This window comes from Phragmites australis, chromosome 6 (assembly GCF_958298935.1).
Source record: "Phragmites australis chromosome 6, lpPhrAust1.1, whole genome shotgun sequence".
Classification (NCBI taxonomy): Eukaryota; Viridiplantae; Streptophyta; class Magnoliopsida; order Poales; family Poaceae; genus Phragmites; species Phragmites australis.
In genome coordinates this window covers 19,225,304-19,241,410 of record NC_084926.1, presented here as the reverse complement: position 1 = coordinate 19,241,410, position 16,107 = coordinate 19,225,304, and the positions used below count along the sequence as shown (strand labels likewise).

The window sequence follows — 16,107 nt, the reverse complement described above, 5'->3', positions numbered from 1 at the left end:
CTGTCATACCCTGGCGCCACCGAACCATAGGACCTCTGGGTTATGCCTATGTCCGCTCTTGTCCACCGGTTTGGGTATTCGAGAGGTCTCGGGTCGAAAACGAGAGCAGTCTATAGCAAGTACCGCACTAACAGAGCGCACCAGACAAAAAATTCTATATTCTCTCTTAAGTCACAGGCTGGCAATCACGGGCAGTTCGGCCGTGAGGGCTTCACTGGCCCGGTCTCTGGTCGGCCCCAAGAGTCCTCGGGTGATCCTACCACTTAGGCATGGGTGGTCGAGATCACCCGACCCCAGGAGCCTCGTATGCCTTTGGGCGCTCGGGCGCTCCGTTGAAAGAATCAAGTCCCCAGGCACCCGAGCTCGGAAGCACACCCCTCCTGGATCGGGTGGCCGGAAGGCCGACAGCTGTCCGGTGAGTGGTTACATTCAGGCAAGCCTGCTTTCAGTGAATTTATGTTCCCGAGTCACTCTCGGGGGCTCTCGCGCTTTAATCTGTTCGGCGAGGTGGTCTCCTCGCACGCAAAAACCCTACCACGTGTCTACTTTTTCCCAGAACGACAGAGCGGTTTGTAGAAAGGAGTACCGCGCGTGCGGTAATGTCTAACTGAAGCCCTTCGTGGTGGTCGTGGTGTTCGGCCCGCTTTTAAGGACCCTGAGCACTACCGAGTCCCCGGGTCCCCTGGGTAATCCTATCACTCGAGCTGCTCGAGTAGTCCGGAGCTCAGGCCTCGGGGGCGAGCAGTCAGTACTCGGTCCGGCCCGTTTTAAGCCCGGGCACCACCGGACCACGAAGACTCTTGGTCACATTCTCGCCCGCACGTGTCTCCCTTCTACTAACTGAGTGGTCGCAAGGTAAAAAAGTGTTCACTAGGTATGGCGTGTTCCGAGCGGGATCGATCTATCTCCCGGGCAAGGAAGTCTGTGTCTTTGTTTCTTAACTTAGGCAAATGCGGACTCGCGAGAGCTCGAAGGCCGACTACGCCAGCAGCAGCGATCAGGACAACTTCATTCTCTGGGACGGGAAGGTCGGGAACGGCCCGACTGAGTACTCCCCGGGACTTCCGGACAAAACACCAGAAGGAACATCAAACACTCAAAGAAACTGGAGTTGCGAGCCCAAGGAAAAGTTGCCATTAATATTCACATGATATATACAAGGCATTTTCTATGGGTTCACTCCTATCAATACAACAAAAGAAAAAAGGCTACAAAAGATCTAACCGGCGGCAGAGGCGTCGGCTGAATCCTCTGAGTCGTCCCGGGGGACTGGCGGCGGCACCTCTCGCCTAAAGCCGGCCGCCACCATGGCAGCGGTACTCCGGACCGCTACCCGGGCGGCCTCTCCCTTAGCCTCGACCACTCCCTCCCGCGCTGGCTCCAGCGGGAAGTTTGGGTCCCTGCTTCGGTAGCAGGCCAGGACGTCCTCGGCCACTGCATGTGCCAAGCCACGTCCCTCCCGGGCGGCAAGTTCCTGGACTGCCCAAGGCAGGGCCTCGAGGCGCTCACAGACCTGCTGCAGCCCCAACACTTGTCGTGCGGGGTCGTCGCCCTTCTCTCCTCCAACGAGCCGTCCGAGACCACCCTTCTCTACGGCCCACCGCATCCGCCGGAGTACGTCCTCCAGCATATGCTCGAGGTTGACCCGCGAGACAAAGGCGGTCTCGAGCTTCTCCTTGGCGGCCCGCAGCTGTGCCTCAAGTCCCTGGTCCTCGACCGGACCGGAAGAACCGCCAACTGCTGCGGGGGCGGCAGCCTGCTTCGCCTTGGCCACCATCTCGGATAATGCACTTTCACGGGCGGTCAGTTCCACCTCGTGCTTCGCGTTCTGCTCCACCCTGGTCTCCATGGCCGCCGCCGCCGCGTCAGCCTCGCCCTCTCGACGACTCAGTTCGCCTTCTCGGTGACTCAGCTCGCCCTCCCGCCGGGCCAGCGCGTCCTCCTTCTAGGCCACCAAATCCTCCCGAGCATCGAGATCCAACGCCGACAACTCATTGTCCACCTCCTGGATGGAGACGTTCTCCTCCCAGCGGTGGATCTCTTCTCTGATCTTCCGGAGGTCGTCTTCCCAGCGCTGGAGGTCGGCGCGCGTCTTCTCGGCCGCGCCCTCCCGGCGGGTCAGCTCGGCTTGCCGCTCCTCCGCCGCCTGCTCCCGAGCTGCGACTGCCATCTCCCTCTCCTGCGCCTGCCCCATCCTGGCAAGGGCCTCGGCAGCTTGCTGCTTCGACGCCTCAGCCAGGCGGGCGGCGTCTTCTCGTTCCCGCGCGGCCTCTGCCCGCACGGTCTTCAAAATTTCTTGTTCCCACGCGGCTTCCGCGCGGATGTCTTCTAAGAGCTTCTGCTCCCACGCGGCCGCCGCACAGGCCTCCTCCTGGGCCCCCGCCAGCTGCGCCTTCTCCAACGCCAGGCGGGCGCGCTCAGCTTCAAGCTCCCCCTCCTTAGCGTTCACCGCTGCGCCCAGCCGCCCGACCGCTACTTGGACGCCTTCAATGGCGGCCAGGAAAGGGTCGGCGGGCTGGCCAGGCGACGGTGGGGCCCAGGCTTCTCCGCAGGGTGCCTCCAGGGGGGCTGAGCTCACTGCAGGGCCCTGCATTGCCATCCGCCCCAGGCTCTGCCTGCCCGGGGTAGGCTCCGCCGGCCCCGGCAAAGCGTCCACCGTCATCCGCCCCGGGCTCTCCGCGCCCGGGGTAGGTTCCACCGGCGCCAATGGTCCGGACGTTTGCTCCGTCCTCCCCTCGGCCGCCGCCTCCGTCTCTCTCCCACTGGCCGCCACGACGACTGGCGCCTCCGCCGTTCCGGTGCCCGCCTCCGTCAGAACGGCAGGCGGGCTCGGCTCTGGTTCCGGCGCCCGCTCTTTCTCCGTCGCAGTAGCGCCTACGGCCGGCCTACGGGAGACAAATGAAAAACGCCGAAGCTTAGTTCGGGCCAGAAATGCCCAAAGCAAGAAAGGAGACTCACCGATATCGCCATTTGGCCGCTGGGAGCCTGATGTCCGGGTCCGGCGCCGTCGGTCCGGACTCCTCCCGCCGCCTCTTCCGCTGGGGGCTTGGCTGAACCGCTGCGCGGGCCTCGGGCGCCGCCGGGTGGGCCTCGTGTGCCGCCGCGCGGGTCTCGGTTTCCGCCATGCGGGTCGCGGGCGCCGGTGCAGGCCCCATCCGCACCAGGCGCGGCGCCAGCATTGGAAATGCCGTCGCTGCCGTTGGTGACGGCGGAGAGTCTGGCACTAGGATCAAGGCCCGGGGACGCTTTCCCCGATCTCCCGGTGCCACCTCCTCGATGATTTCGGTGGCACCCTCCTCCCTGGCGCGGCGGTTGCCGCCTACGGCGACCCCTTCGCTAGCCCGCGACGAGCTGCCAGCGACCTCCTCGCCAAGTAGCTCCTCCAGCCCGGGGAGTTCGGAGGCCTCGGGCCTCCGGCTTCTTGGCCGGTCCACAGGCCCCTGGGCGTCGAACTCCGGCAGCCCCGCCATAATGGCCACCCGGTTGGGGTTGGCGCAGAGCGCCATCTCCGGCCACGGAAGCTCCGTCCGGCCCATGTCCTCCGTTCCGGTGATCACCCTTGTCATCCCCCGCAGTTCCGCCTGCCCCAGATCCCAGCTCGCGCCGATCTGGGTCCTGGTGATGTCCTCCGGCCCGGTATAGAACCAACTTGGCCGGGCCCGCTCTCGCAAAGGCGCCAGCCGACGGCGCAGGTAGTCTACGACCACCATGACGGAGGTCAGCCCGGACTCGCGCAGCTCCAGGATGCGCTCCAGCACCGGCTTCAACCTCGCGTCTTCTGGCGGCGGCGACTCCCACGTCGATCGCCGAGGTTCCGCAGCCGCCTCCAGCAGCTCGAGGTGCTCATGGGGGTCGATGTCGACGAAGAACCAGTCCCGTCGCCACTCCTCCCACTTGCTGCGCAGCACCTGGGGAAGGTAATGATCCCCCAGGCCGTCCCGGAGCCGAAGGTTGCAGCACCCCGCGACGTCCGCCGTGGTGTGCCCCCTCTTCTTCCCCACCGGCCGAAGGATGAAGAAATGGCGAAGCAGCGTCGCCGACGGCATCACCCCTACGAACATTTCCAAGAGATGCGCGAAAGTCGCCAACATCACTACAGAGTTGGGGCTTATATGCACCAGTTGCATGCCGTACGTCTCCAACACTTGCAGGAAGAAGGTGGAGAATGGCGGCACCAACCCTGCCGCCACAAAGGAGGTGAAGAGGCTGATCCGCCCAGGGACGGTCGTCGCCGGCGTCAGAGTTGCCGGCCTCACCACCACAGCACCTTCTTACCCCTCCGGCACCAGCAGCTTCCTGATTTTGTCCGCCGCCTCCTCGTTCCTCAGACGAGACTCCGGCAAGATGCTGTCCGAAGCCTTGTCCCGGCGTCCTCCTCCAACCCTCGTCATCTCGGCAAAGATGGAAGGTGTTTTGGTGGTGGAGAGAGAGAGAAGGAAGAATGCTCCGGTCGCCTGAGAATTTCCTAAGGACTTCGGAGCACAAAGAAGGCAAGAGCACAAGTGCGCGAAAGCGTAAAGAGGGGAACGGACCGATCCATTCCCCCTTTTATATCTCAAAGTTCAAAAAACTACCACCCAAACGGTTCGCTCGGTGAAGCGTCGCCTCGATCGACGCAACCGCCAGGCGAATCTCCCGCCGATCGCGCGATGTCAGCGGCTGCCAGGCGTATTTTCCTCGATCTGCGCGGCGACCACGCGTGCCACCCGTATGGTCACCATACCCTTCGGAAGTTGTGTGGACACGCGTCCACTCATTTTCCCGTTGGGGCATACTTGAAGTCTGGATCCGCAAGGGCCATCTCTCGAAAGCTTGCAATATGGCGTCTGCGCCAGCCTCGGCCTCGGCCGCGACGAAGGGCCCATTCGCAGTCTCCGTCCCGTCGCCTACCAATAGACCCGGGGGCTACTGTCGGTGTATTAGGAACCAGGGGTCCCTGAATCCCGAGACCGGGCCCGTCATCCGCCACATGTCACCATCTCGCGAGATCCACCCTGCTGGATAAGAAGAAACTAAGTCCCGGGGGAAGGTGCTCGGGGCCGTGGCCTCTAGGCTCCCAAGCACCCCAGTTCCCCGATGATCCGCAGAGTCCAAGTACCGGGAAGAAAGTGCTCGGAAGGTTTCTCACTTACCCCCGGGTACTGTAGTCCCCCGATGATCCAAACACCGAAGTGCTCGGGAGAGAGTGCTCGGGGCTGCACGTGGCAGCCCCCGAGGACTCGGTTCCCCGAAGGTCTCACCGAAGTGCTCGGGAGAGAGTGCTCGGGGCTGCACGTGGCAGCCCCCGAGGACTCGTTGCCCCGAAGGTCTCACCCAAGTACTCGGGAGAGAGTGCTCGGGGCTGCACGTGGCAGCCCCCGAGGACTCGGTGCCCTGAAGGTCTCACCCAAGTACTCAGGAGAGAGTGCTCGGGGCTGCACGTGGCAGCCCCCGAGGACTCGGTTCCCCGAAGGTCTCGCCCAAGTACTCGGGAGAGAGTGCTCGGGGCTGCACGTGGCAGCCCCCGAGGACTCGGTTCCCCGAAGGTCCCACCGAAGTGCTCGGGAGAGAGTGCTCGGGGCTGCACGTGGCAGCCCCCGAGGACTCGGTTCCCCGAAGGTTCGCGCAAGACCGTCCAACGACCCGAAGGGTCCCATCGTCGGGGGGTCAGCCAGTCAGAGGCCCAATGCCGCATTTGATAGGCACGCGCGGCCTGACATCCTGACATCCTGAAATTCTCAGCTGCCCACGCCCCAGTGTCAGACCCTGCCATGCACTGGCAGGGGGGCGTGGGTCCATTAAATGCACGGGTCCCGTCCCGTTTCATCCGAGTGCCTCGGGATAACGTTGCCAGAATCGAAGCGCTCCGCCTGCCACCCTGCCCTGGCAGAAAGACAAGACAGGGTGGGCGCACCGGGCACCTCTGAGGCTGCCCGGTGGGCCCCCTTTATGGCGCCCGAGGGCTTCCACAGTGGCGGGTGGTCGGATGCGCGCCGCATTTTTCCACCGCCCCTGTCACTTCGCCAAGACGGAATGATGACGCCTTTCTCCGTGGCACCTTGGCACTCGCACCCGCTCTTTCCCATTCAGGATATGTCGAGGTCGGCTCGCCTATAAAAGGAAGGGATGGAGAACACGTAAAAGGGTGTGAAAAAAGAAAGAGGACGCAGACGCTCGAACCAATTCAAGCCAAGCTAGAACACGAGAGCCTCAAGCTCTCTGTAAGCTGCTCTCTCTTGTAACCAGATACATCCTTGAAGAATTCCCTTCGAGGATAGATATAGCACTCACACAGGAGTAGGGTGTTACGCCCCGTGCGGCCCGAACCTGTCTAAACCCCGGTGCACCCATCTTTCTCGCACTAGGACGATCATCTCCCACCAGCCACCGCATTTATTTCCGTTTCCCGCTTATTTCCCAAACAAGCTCGCTCAGGATCATCCCCCCGGCCGAATCTCTAAAAAGGGGGTCTCTCGGGATCCCTGCGACAGGAGTTCATCCTCCGACAAACTCAGACGTCCATTTTTGCCCAACTCAAACCGTGACCAACTAGCCTCTGCTAGTCTGATTGATGCAAACCACCAATATAGATGAGTTGAAAGTCATCTGATATTTTTCTTACCACAAAATATACATCAATTTACCATATAAAGTGAAGTGAATTACAATATTTAAATGCATCCATGATAACAATAAAAGCTAACATCAATTAGACAATAGAGTGTGGTAGTTACTACATTTTTTGTAATGGCTGTATTCATTTTAGATGTATAGGATACCGCGGGAATGAATTGGAAATTGAGTTACTACAATTGACATGTTGATTGACAATAAAATAATATATCGCTGACAATAAAATGTTGTAGTGGTTTGGATGAAGAGTGAAGCTGGAGGGAATATATTTACGAGAACGCCTTGTAGTGTTACTACATTTATGGTCGAGCAATTATGACAATAAGTAGTAATTTAAATACATGCACTTCGTTCAATTACTACTCTCAGTAACATATTTTAACTGTTAGATGTTGAATCAATTACTACAATAGAGTGCATTAGTAACGACAATTTTAAATTCAAAATTGTTTACATTGCTATGAGATGCACGACGAAATTATGACCGATTACCAGCTATGATGGTAAAAGATTTGTCATAACTGCAACGCGGAATGAATGTGTAGTGATGTAAAACGGCCAACAACTGCTAAAACGGTAGCAATAAAAATAATAGAAATATGCAAGGGAAAATATACCACAGATAGGTATGGTAATTGACATTTAAAATTAGAAGAGATTGTGGCCAAAATAAAGTGTGTACACAAAGTACGCGGATGTACACGACGCATAATAAAGTAACTAGGAAGTTGCATTACAATCAGATGAAAATTTTAAAAAAGTTATGCCATGAACATTATTGAGGGATTTGAAGCATAAATGGGATCAAGATCGGGACCTAATTATCTCTTGATCACCAGGAAGCTTCTTTATCTCATTCAGTGGGTGGTAAAGCATATAGAATAGAACCTCGGCCCTAAATAGTGCAGCCCTACCCTGTAATGGTAAAGTGATGTAACTATACTGAAATGAATGGAAATTAAAACTACAAAAATCGATGAATATGAACTTCGTTGAAATGAGAGGATTGACCAGAATTATTGGTGTCTCGAAAGCTTTGACCCTCCTGTGGAGCTGCCAGGGAGGATTCATCCCCTAAATGCAATTCCATGATAGTAACACGTGATTTAGGTTCAAGGCGTAGCATTGGAACTGCTATGTAGACCTCCGCCACACAAGGAAGGACGTGGTGGGAAGAAAGCAACCCTCTTCTTGTCCACTGGTATAGAAAGAATATGCATTGAAAAACATGATATGAACAATAGTGTTGTGCTAAGCTCCCTAAAGATAATCAAGTGAGTTGCACACACATTGCATGCCTGAGCAATGAACCAGCACTATGCAACACCTATAATTTATAGGGCAAATTATCGTAACAGAACAATACTCTTTCCAAAAGCCTAATTTTAGATTTATGACAAATCAAATTTACTAGAACTAAATAACATCGGAGCAGGGATTTACTATAAGCCTAATCTAAGTTATGATATTGTTCAAACATTAGGATTCCCCGCATTCACAGACCAATCGAGCCATGAACATAGTTGATATGCAACTAATTAATAGAAAAAAATAGCAAAATTAATGTAAATAGGTGACATGAAAAAGGAAAAATACAATAGTAGGCTCAAAGATCCAAAATCATCTTGGCATGGAGTAATCCGTTCTATGTAAAATCTAACAGGAACACCGATGAACAGTGGATTAAGAAACCTAGCCTCCCTGAACAATAGTGTTAACCTAACCTCCATGAACAAGAAATCTAACAAGAACAACGATGAAATTGAGGTTATTATAGGGGATGAGCCTCTGTGCGCCTACTCACCTAGAGAGGTTTTGGATCCAATCCGAGATGGCTGTTGGCTGGGCACCCTAGCACCAAGGAAGACGGCCGCCAGACATCGTGGGTGCTCAAATCCCGCTGCTTCTGGGATGGAACGGCAGACGAAGGCGGCGTGACTCGGAATGGAGAAGGCGCTGGTGGAAAATAGGGGGATGAAAGGTCCGCTGCCGCGATGAATTGATGCCATGGCCTCAACGGTGTGACTGGGGGTGGCTCCGAATGAATTGAGGTTTCTAAGAACGGGGGCTCAATTGGGGGGAGGGGGCGCTCAGCTAGTTCCATCGCTATGGATGAGGACGACTGAGAGAGCCGAGCCGAACCGGGATGAAAAAGAATCGAGCCGAGTCGGGATGAAGGGATCAGGAAGATAGTGAGTCTATCAGGTAATTGGGCTGAGCCAGGATGCGATAGATCGGTCAGGTGCACTCGCTTTGGGTTCAACTACAGAATGTGTGTGTGTGTGTGTGTGTGTGTGTGTGTGTGTGTGTGGCAAGTCTATTCTGCGCCTAGGCGCAGAATAGACTTGCATTGCGCCTAGGCCGCGTCCATCCACAGCGCGCACTCATTGTCACCCCCGCCGCCTACGCCATAAGAGAGGTGCCGCCGTCGCTACCGGCCTGCTCAAAGCTGAGCACCGATGAGCTAGAGCTGGAGCTGGCACCCAAGCCACCGGAAGCGCCATAGCTGGTCCAGTCAGCCATAGTAGTCGGTCGAGCCACATCGGCCTTTGTAGTTGTCGTAGAAGGCGAGCTGTTGGGGTAGGGCACCGCCAGCGTCGATGTCATGGTCACCGTCCCTGATGACACTATGGTAGCTGAAGAGCTCAAGCGACATAGAGGAGGGCTCGTCGTCTTACTCACCGGCCCGAACTGCGGCGGCTCCTATGGCGTTGTAATGGCGCGCTTGCTGCTTGCCTGATGAGCCACCTAATCACTCGACTGCTTGATTACCTAGCTGCTAGCTTGCACTGTGTCACTGTTTATGTACTTTGAAGTAGTGAGTTCATGTTTATGAACAAGTTACGATCACATAACAAAGAAGTACATAATTACGACCAGACAAGGTACTGAGTTACGATCATATATATTTGTAGTAACTGACATATCTTGTAGATCACAACTATACTGTTTTGGGGTCGTAATTAGAGGTGTGCGCAAAGGTGAACAAATTACGATCACATGACAAAAAAAAATACATAATTACAACTAGAGAAAGTTACTGAGTTGCGATCATACATATTTATATTAATTGACCTATCTTGTGAATCGCAACTATATTGCTTTTGAGATCCTAACTGGGGGTGTGCGTATAGATGAAGTTACGATCACATGATAAAAGTACATAAATACAACTAGAGAATGTTACCGAGTTGCAACTATATAGATTTGATCATCCAATATCTGACGCACTAGTCTGGTATGATTGTGCAGAAGTGAACAAGTTATGATCATATGACAAAAACAGTATAGTTACGACCATACATATTCGTAGTAACTGAGCTATCTTATGAATCACAGTAATACTGTTTTTGGGGTCGTAACTGGGTGGTGGCCCGTACGACTAGGCACATAATATATATATCGTTTTTGTGATAATTCAATATTCAGTTTAATTTGTTCTTCCCTGAATATTAAGTTTCAGTAGTGCGCAAGTAACTACATTATCAAATTACTGATTTGGTGTCCGGTCTCACTGAACTTCTTAAGAGGCCATTTGTACTTTCACCGTGCCAAAGAGGTTGCATCACATGTTCCTGAAGCTGTTCATAATTGTGATAGAATGAATACTCCAGAGTTGATTTTCATGTGAGTTCTATTCTTCTTCTCATTTTTGAATATGTTTCACTTCATCTGCCGGGACAATGCACTCTTTGCAGTGGAGATAGCATGCACCTTTTCAGGCTTAACAAATCAGTTATATTGAATATTTTTCAATTAGACCAGATATTGAACCATTTCGGTAAGTAGAAATTTCGTTGTGTGAGTACCAAAGCAAATTACAGTATGATCCTAGCTTCATGTTTATTCAATATTTTTGCTGTTTGCATATCACATTCAACATGGGAATCAGACAGCAGAAACGAAGTAGTGAATAAAGATGGCCAAATGGGCCAATCGGGCCGGCCCGGCACGGGCCCATCTCGGCACGGCCCGATTGGCCCATTTACTGTTACGGGCCGTGCCGTGCCGGCCCGCGTGCCGAGCCGTCGGCCCACGGCACGGCCCAACTGTCACCGTGCCGTGCCGGGCCGGCCCACGGCACGGTCGGCACGATGGGCCCGGCCGGCACGATGGGCCTGTTCGGCACGTTGGGCCCGTTCGGCACGATGGGCCCGTTCGGCACGGTGGAGGCACGATAGGCCCGTTCGGCACGACGGGCTCGATCGGCACGGTGGAGGCACGACGGGCCAGGTCGGCACGGGAAGGCACGACGGGCCCGGCCGGCACGGGAAGGCACGACGGGCCCGGCCGGCACGGTGGAGGCACGTTGGGCCCGTCAGCACTAAAAAAAATAGGAAAAAATCAAAAATAATAGCTAAAAAATCAAAAAAACAATAAAAAAAATATGGAAAATAAATACATAACATCTTTATTGATTGGTTGCCTCGTTAAAAACCTTTCTACTAGAAGGAAAAAAGAGTACAACCAATGATTATGCTCCGAAAATTACATGATTTCATTAGAAACCCCAGAATTTTGCTTGCAATTTTTCATATGCTTCCTCAAGTGTCCCGTTCCATGTGAAGATCTGGCACCTATTTCTATACTGCATATATTACACTTAGCAAATCTTACCTGTTCCCCGTTAATTTCTTTGAAGACCTTTTCAAAATGTTGCCACACTTGGGACCATACACCTGAGTTCTCGGCGCCTTGATCCATGAATTGAAATATGGAATTAGTTTCTTGATGTGAAGTGAATACTGGCTACTTGGCTAGCAAATAGGAAAAGAGAGATGGGTGGGCAGGGTGGAGTTTGAGATGGAGTAGATGGTATTTATAGGGATGAGAGGAGAGGTAGGTGGGGGTGGGGCCGCGGGGGGTATTTTAAAAAAAATAAACAAAAAACATGAATAAAAAAACTTAGAAATAATAGGGGCACATAATTAATTCTAAAAATGAGCTTTATTGATAGGTTGCCTCATTAAAAACCTTTCTAGCAAAGGAAAAAAGAGTACAACCTAGCTCAGAAAATTTAAAATTACACGTTCTCATCAGCATCTAGATACAAATTTTGGAATGATTCTTCAAGCTCAGTATTTTCTGCAGTGTGTTGCATTCGTGCTTCAGCTTGTTCCCAATCCTTTACTATGGTGAGTATTTCAACCATCTCACTTGACAGATTTGTTCTTCTCTCTTCGATTATCCTTCCTGTAAGACTGAAGGCAGCCTCAGAAGAAACTGTAGATACAGGAACCGTTAACAAATCTCGCGCTAACAGTGAAAGGACTGGATAATTCGTCTTGTGCTCATGCCACCATTGCAGTATGTTGAAGTTTTCTTGTTCATGGCTGATAACGTCACTGTCAATGAAGGTAGTTAGCTCCCCTCCGGATGTTGGAATTCCGGTGCCCGTAGACGATCGTGACGAAGAGTCTGAACTTCTTGATGAAGAACCTGCACCAAATATTTTTCCCCACGTTGTCGTCTTCTTACTTGTTGTGGGTGCTAGTGAAGGTCGTTGCAGGCGAACTCCGCCATACTTTGTTTCATATTTACTATAAACTTCGAATAACTTAGAACGAACATTAGTATAATAATTAGAATAATCATGGCCAAGAGCATCACCTAGAATTGCGAGAACTCTACAGAAAGCTGCAATTTTAGCTCTAGGATCTAAAATAAAGGCAAAAGCGTATAACAAAGGAATTTCTTTCCAATACTTTAAGAATTTAGATTTCATAGGAACTACACAATCTCTTAAAAGATTGTCATTTTCATAGTTGTTTAAATGAGTAGCAATTTCAACAATATTATGCACTACTAAACAAGATGTTGGATAATAAACTCCTGATAAACTCACAGTTGAATCATAAAAAAATTCAAGAAACTCCAGTATCCTTTCAGCAACATACCAATGCGCTTCCGTGAGTAAAGTTTGACCCCCATGCTGATGGTAATGTGTATGAATAAACACACCAAATGTGCTCTTATATGGTATAATATTTTTAAGCATCAAGAAAGTAGAGTTCCATCTCACCGGCATGTCCAGAGCAAACTTACGTGGACGCACACCCATTGCAACACAATACTGTTTATATGCTGCAATTCGTTGGTTAGAGGAGTTCACAAAAGATATTGCAGTACAAAAATCTTCTAAGTATCGCGATAACCTCTTCAAACCGGATTTTACTATAAGATTGATAATATGACAAGCACAACGTTGATGTAACAAGAAAGATTCAGCATAAGTACTAAACAACGGAGTAAGAATATCCATTGCTCTAGAATTTGCACCGGCATTATCTAAAGTGATAGAAAATATTTTATTCGTGAGGCCAAAGTCTGCAACTACTTGAGATATTTTTTCAGCAATATTTTCACCGGTATGCGCGTTGTCAATCAAGCGAAAACCTATTATTCTCTTTTCTAATTCCCAATCATTATTAACAAAATGAGCAACCACACTAAGATAATCCTCTCTAGCCCTACCTGCCCATATATCCGAGGTCAAAGCAACTGAAAATGTATATGTTTGCAACATTTCTTTAAGTTTGCTACGACACGTATTGTAGTATTTTACCATATCCCTACTAGTTGTCTGTCTAGAAACATGCGTGAACCTAGGATTATGAGCTTGCTTAATGTAATCTTCAAATGCAGCAGACTCACCGATATTGAGTGGTAGATCCGCTCTTGCAATGAAGCAACATAGCTCTTTTCGAGCATTGGCAGAGTCGTACTCCCAATGATGAACAGAGCCGTCGGGGTTGTACTGCAACACCGTCTGCTTCATGGCTGCTCCACTCTTTCGCTTGCAACTTATGGCGTGCCTCTTCAAGTGCCCCGTTCCACCTGAGGGCTTTGCAGATAATTCATTTTTACAAATATAACACTTAGCATACCTGACACTTACCCCATCTTCCTCTTTGTAGATCCTTTCAAAGTCTTACCAAACTTCGGAAGTACCGGCTCTTGATCTTTTAGACCCGCTGCTTGCTAATGTGTGCGCACTTGTAGAGCCTGACGATGGCACTCCTGCTGCATCACCTGGATCTGGATGTGAACCAACCGGAGGTTCACCGTCGGGTCCATCATCACCTGCAGCACTAGTATCAAAGGGGTCGTAGTCCCCTGTGAGTCCTTGGAGAAAAACATCATGATCTATGGATGTATCATGATCACCGGCATCTATGACCAATGTCGAATGATACTACAAAAATTGCAAATATTCAGAGTTAGAAATAATCAAATAATAAAACTAATAATAAAATAAGACTCAACAACGATGCAAAAAAATCACCAAGATTTCTTCAACTTCAAGATAGCAAATCAGCAGGATGACGATTTTGGAATTGCTCGGATTTTTTTGCAATAATTCAAACTAATTTTGCCAAATTATCGCTAATTCTCACGAACTTTGAGACAAGAATGAGAGGAGGAAACAAGAGAGAAAATGGTGTTGCTGGTGTGGAATGGAAGGGCAAGGTGTTCCTCTATTTATAGGTGAAAAATGGTGATTTTTGTAATTTTTTTCGAATTTTTTGGAGCTCAAACGGTCACAAAACGGCTATAAAACTCAAAAATATCGGGTTAACGGGTTAAACGGGCCGTTCCCGGCCCGTTTAACCCGTTAACCCGCGTGCCCCCGCCGGCCCATCGTGCCCCACGTGCCGGCCGGGCCGTGCCCCCCGCGGTGGGCCGTGCCGTGCCGTGCCGGGCCGGCCGTGCCGTGATGGGCCGCCGCGTGCCGTGCCGGCCCGGCCCGGCCGTGCCTCCTGGGCCAGCCGTGCCTGAGTCGGGCCGTGCCGGGCCGTGCCGTGCCCGTGCCGCCCGTGGGTCGAGCCGTGCCGTGCCGGCCCGACTCGGCCGGGCCGTGCCGTGCTGGCCCGCCGTGCCGCGCGCTCGGCCCAGGCACGGCCCGTGGCCTCGTGCCGTGCCGGCCCGGCCCATCTCGGCTCGGGCCGGGCCGTGCCTGGGCCGTGCCTACAGTTCCGTGCCTCGGGCCGGCCCAATAAGCACGGCCCATTTGACCATCTTTAGTAGTGAATGTAAGCATTTTTTGCCCCCTCGTGTCCTGTGAAAAGAGAAAATTTCGGAGTCACTGAAATGGGGAATGGCGGAATGCCAAGTGAATGCATTATTAAAAGTGGATGTGGGAGTTCATGAAATATTAACTTTCGAGTTATTAGTTTAATCGACATAATTCCTCAAAAAAAGGTTTAGTCGACATAATGTAGCAAATAACTTAACAATTTGAAAATTTTGAGTAACGTGACTGGACTCATGTTCTTTTCTGTCAGACAAGTAATGGAGTTCAAAATAGCCCATTGGAAGGAACTCCAATGTATTGGTTAAAGTGAAATCTATTGAACAACAATCATTAATGAGCTGTGCTCATCTTGAAATCATACACACTGGGTTTATCATTTATTCCATATTTCAGAGTCAACTGCTAGGCTGGCAACAACATGATGCAAACCCCAGAAGACTCGTTCCCCCAGCTGGTAGGCTTTAGTGTAAGCTTCAGAGGTCACAGCATCACATGTGAAATCAAGCATCAGCTTTGGCTGGGGATATTTCTGGTGCAGCAGTCACAGCAGCTGACTCTGCCGTGGCGCTAGGAGCTGCTTCTGCTGCTGGAGCTGCGGCTTCACCCTCCCAGAAGGCGGTCTTCTTACCCGTCTTGGAAACCGTCTGGAAGACATCGTCTGGCTTGACATTGCCTTTGACTGTCACCTTCTGCTCCTTCATGTCGATGTCGAAGGACTCAACTCCTGATTCCAGAAGACAACAAGCATCAGCGACTAAGATCTATGCATGGGTGGTAATACTAATACACGAACATTTTAGCATTCTGACTGATTAGATTCCCCCCCTCGGATGGAGCGATAAATTAACTGAAAGTTTTGCATTGCGTAGGCATGCAATTGGTAGGACTCGAGGCATCCCATCTTTTCTCTAGTTAAACTTTATTTGATCGATGAAATCCTGTGAAAGTTGCAAGGAGAAATAACCTTGCATTTTGCTGAGCACTCTTTTCACTGCCCCGGAACAGCCCTCGCATGACATAGCAACCTTGAGGACAACAGTCTGCATAGTAAAATGACCAGCAAAACATCACATGATCATGCAACAACAGGGAAAAAACAGAAATTCCAATGGGCTGCTATATCTGAAACTCAGAAAAATAAAATAGGGCCAAGCAATTATGTTTTCCTTACTTTCCTATCCATCCATACTCTTGATTCGGCCTGTGCTGTAACATTTCTACAGATTGAGGAAATTGCAAATGTTTGCTCAGCTAAGATTGAGATGCTACCTCAGCGGCCATGGCTCCCGGCTCCGGCGGAGACGAACGCAAACAGCTAGCGGCCGGAAGGAGCACCGGTGGACGTCGCTAAACACGTCGTCGGCGAGAGCTCGGCGTGCCCTGGCTTCATGGATTGCGGGCTGCATAAATAGATAGGGCGGTGGCGTAGCAAGAAAGCAGGTGGTGGGTGGATGCGCACC

At 51.5% G+C, this 16,107-nt stretch overlaps 1 protein-coding gene across 1 annotated transcript; it reads right to left on the bottom strand.

Moving 5' to 3' along the window:
* Positions 1-14,944: 14,944 nt before the first annotated feature.
* Positions 14,945-16,107, bottom strand: LOC133922048 (copper transport protein ATX1-like). The gene is made up of 3 exons (XM_062367206.1): positions 15,917-16,107; positions 15,612-15,687; positions 14,945-15,371 (listed from the first exon to the last, which is right to left on the bottom strand). Exons 1-3 carry the CDS (start codon positions 15,926-15,928, stop codon positions 15,148-15,150), a joined length of 312 nt encoding a protein of 103 aa, XP_062223190.1. The 5' UTR covers positions 15,929-16,107; the 3' UTR covers positions 14,945-15,147.

Coding starts and splice junctions, on each gene's coding strand:
- LOC133922048 (XM_062367206.1), bottom strand. Junction 15,372..15,611: donor AGTGCTCAGCAAAATGCAAG/GTTATTTCTCCT, acceptor TTCTGGAATCAG/GAGTTGAGTCCTTCGACATC.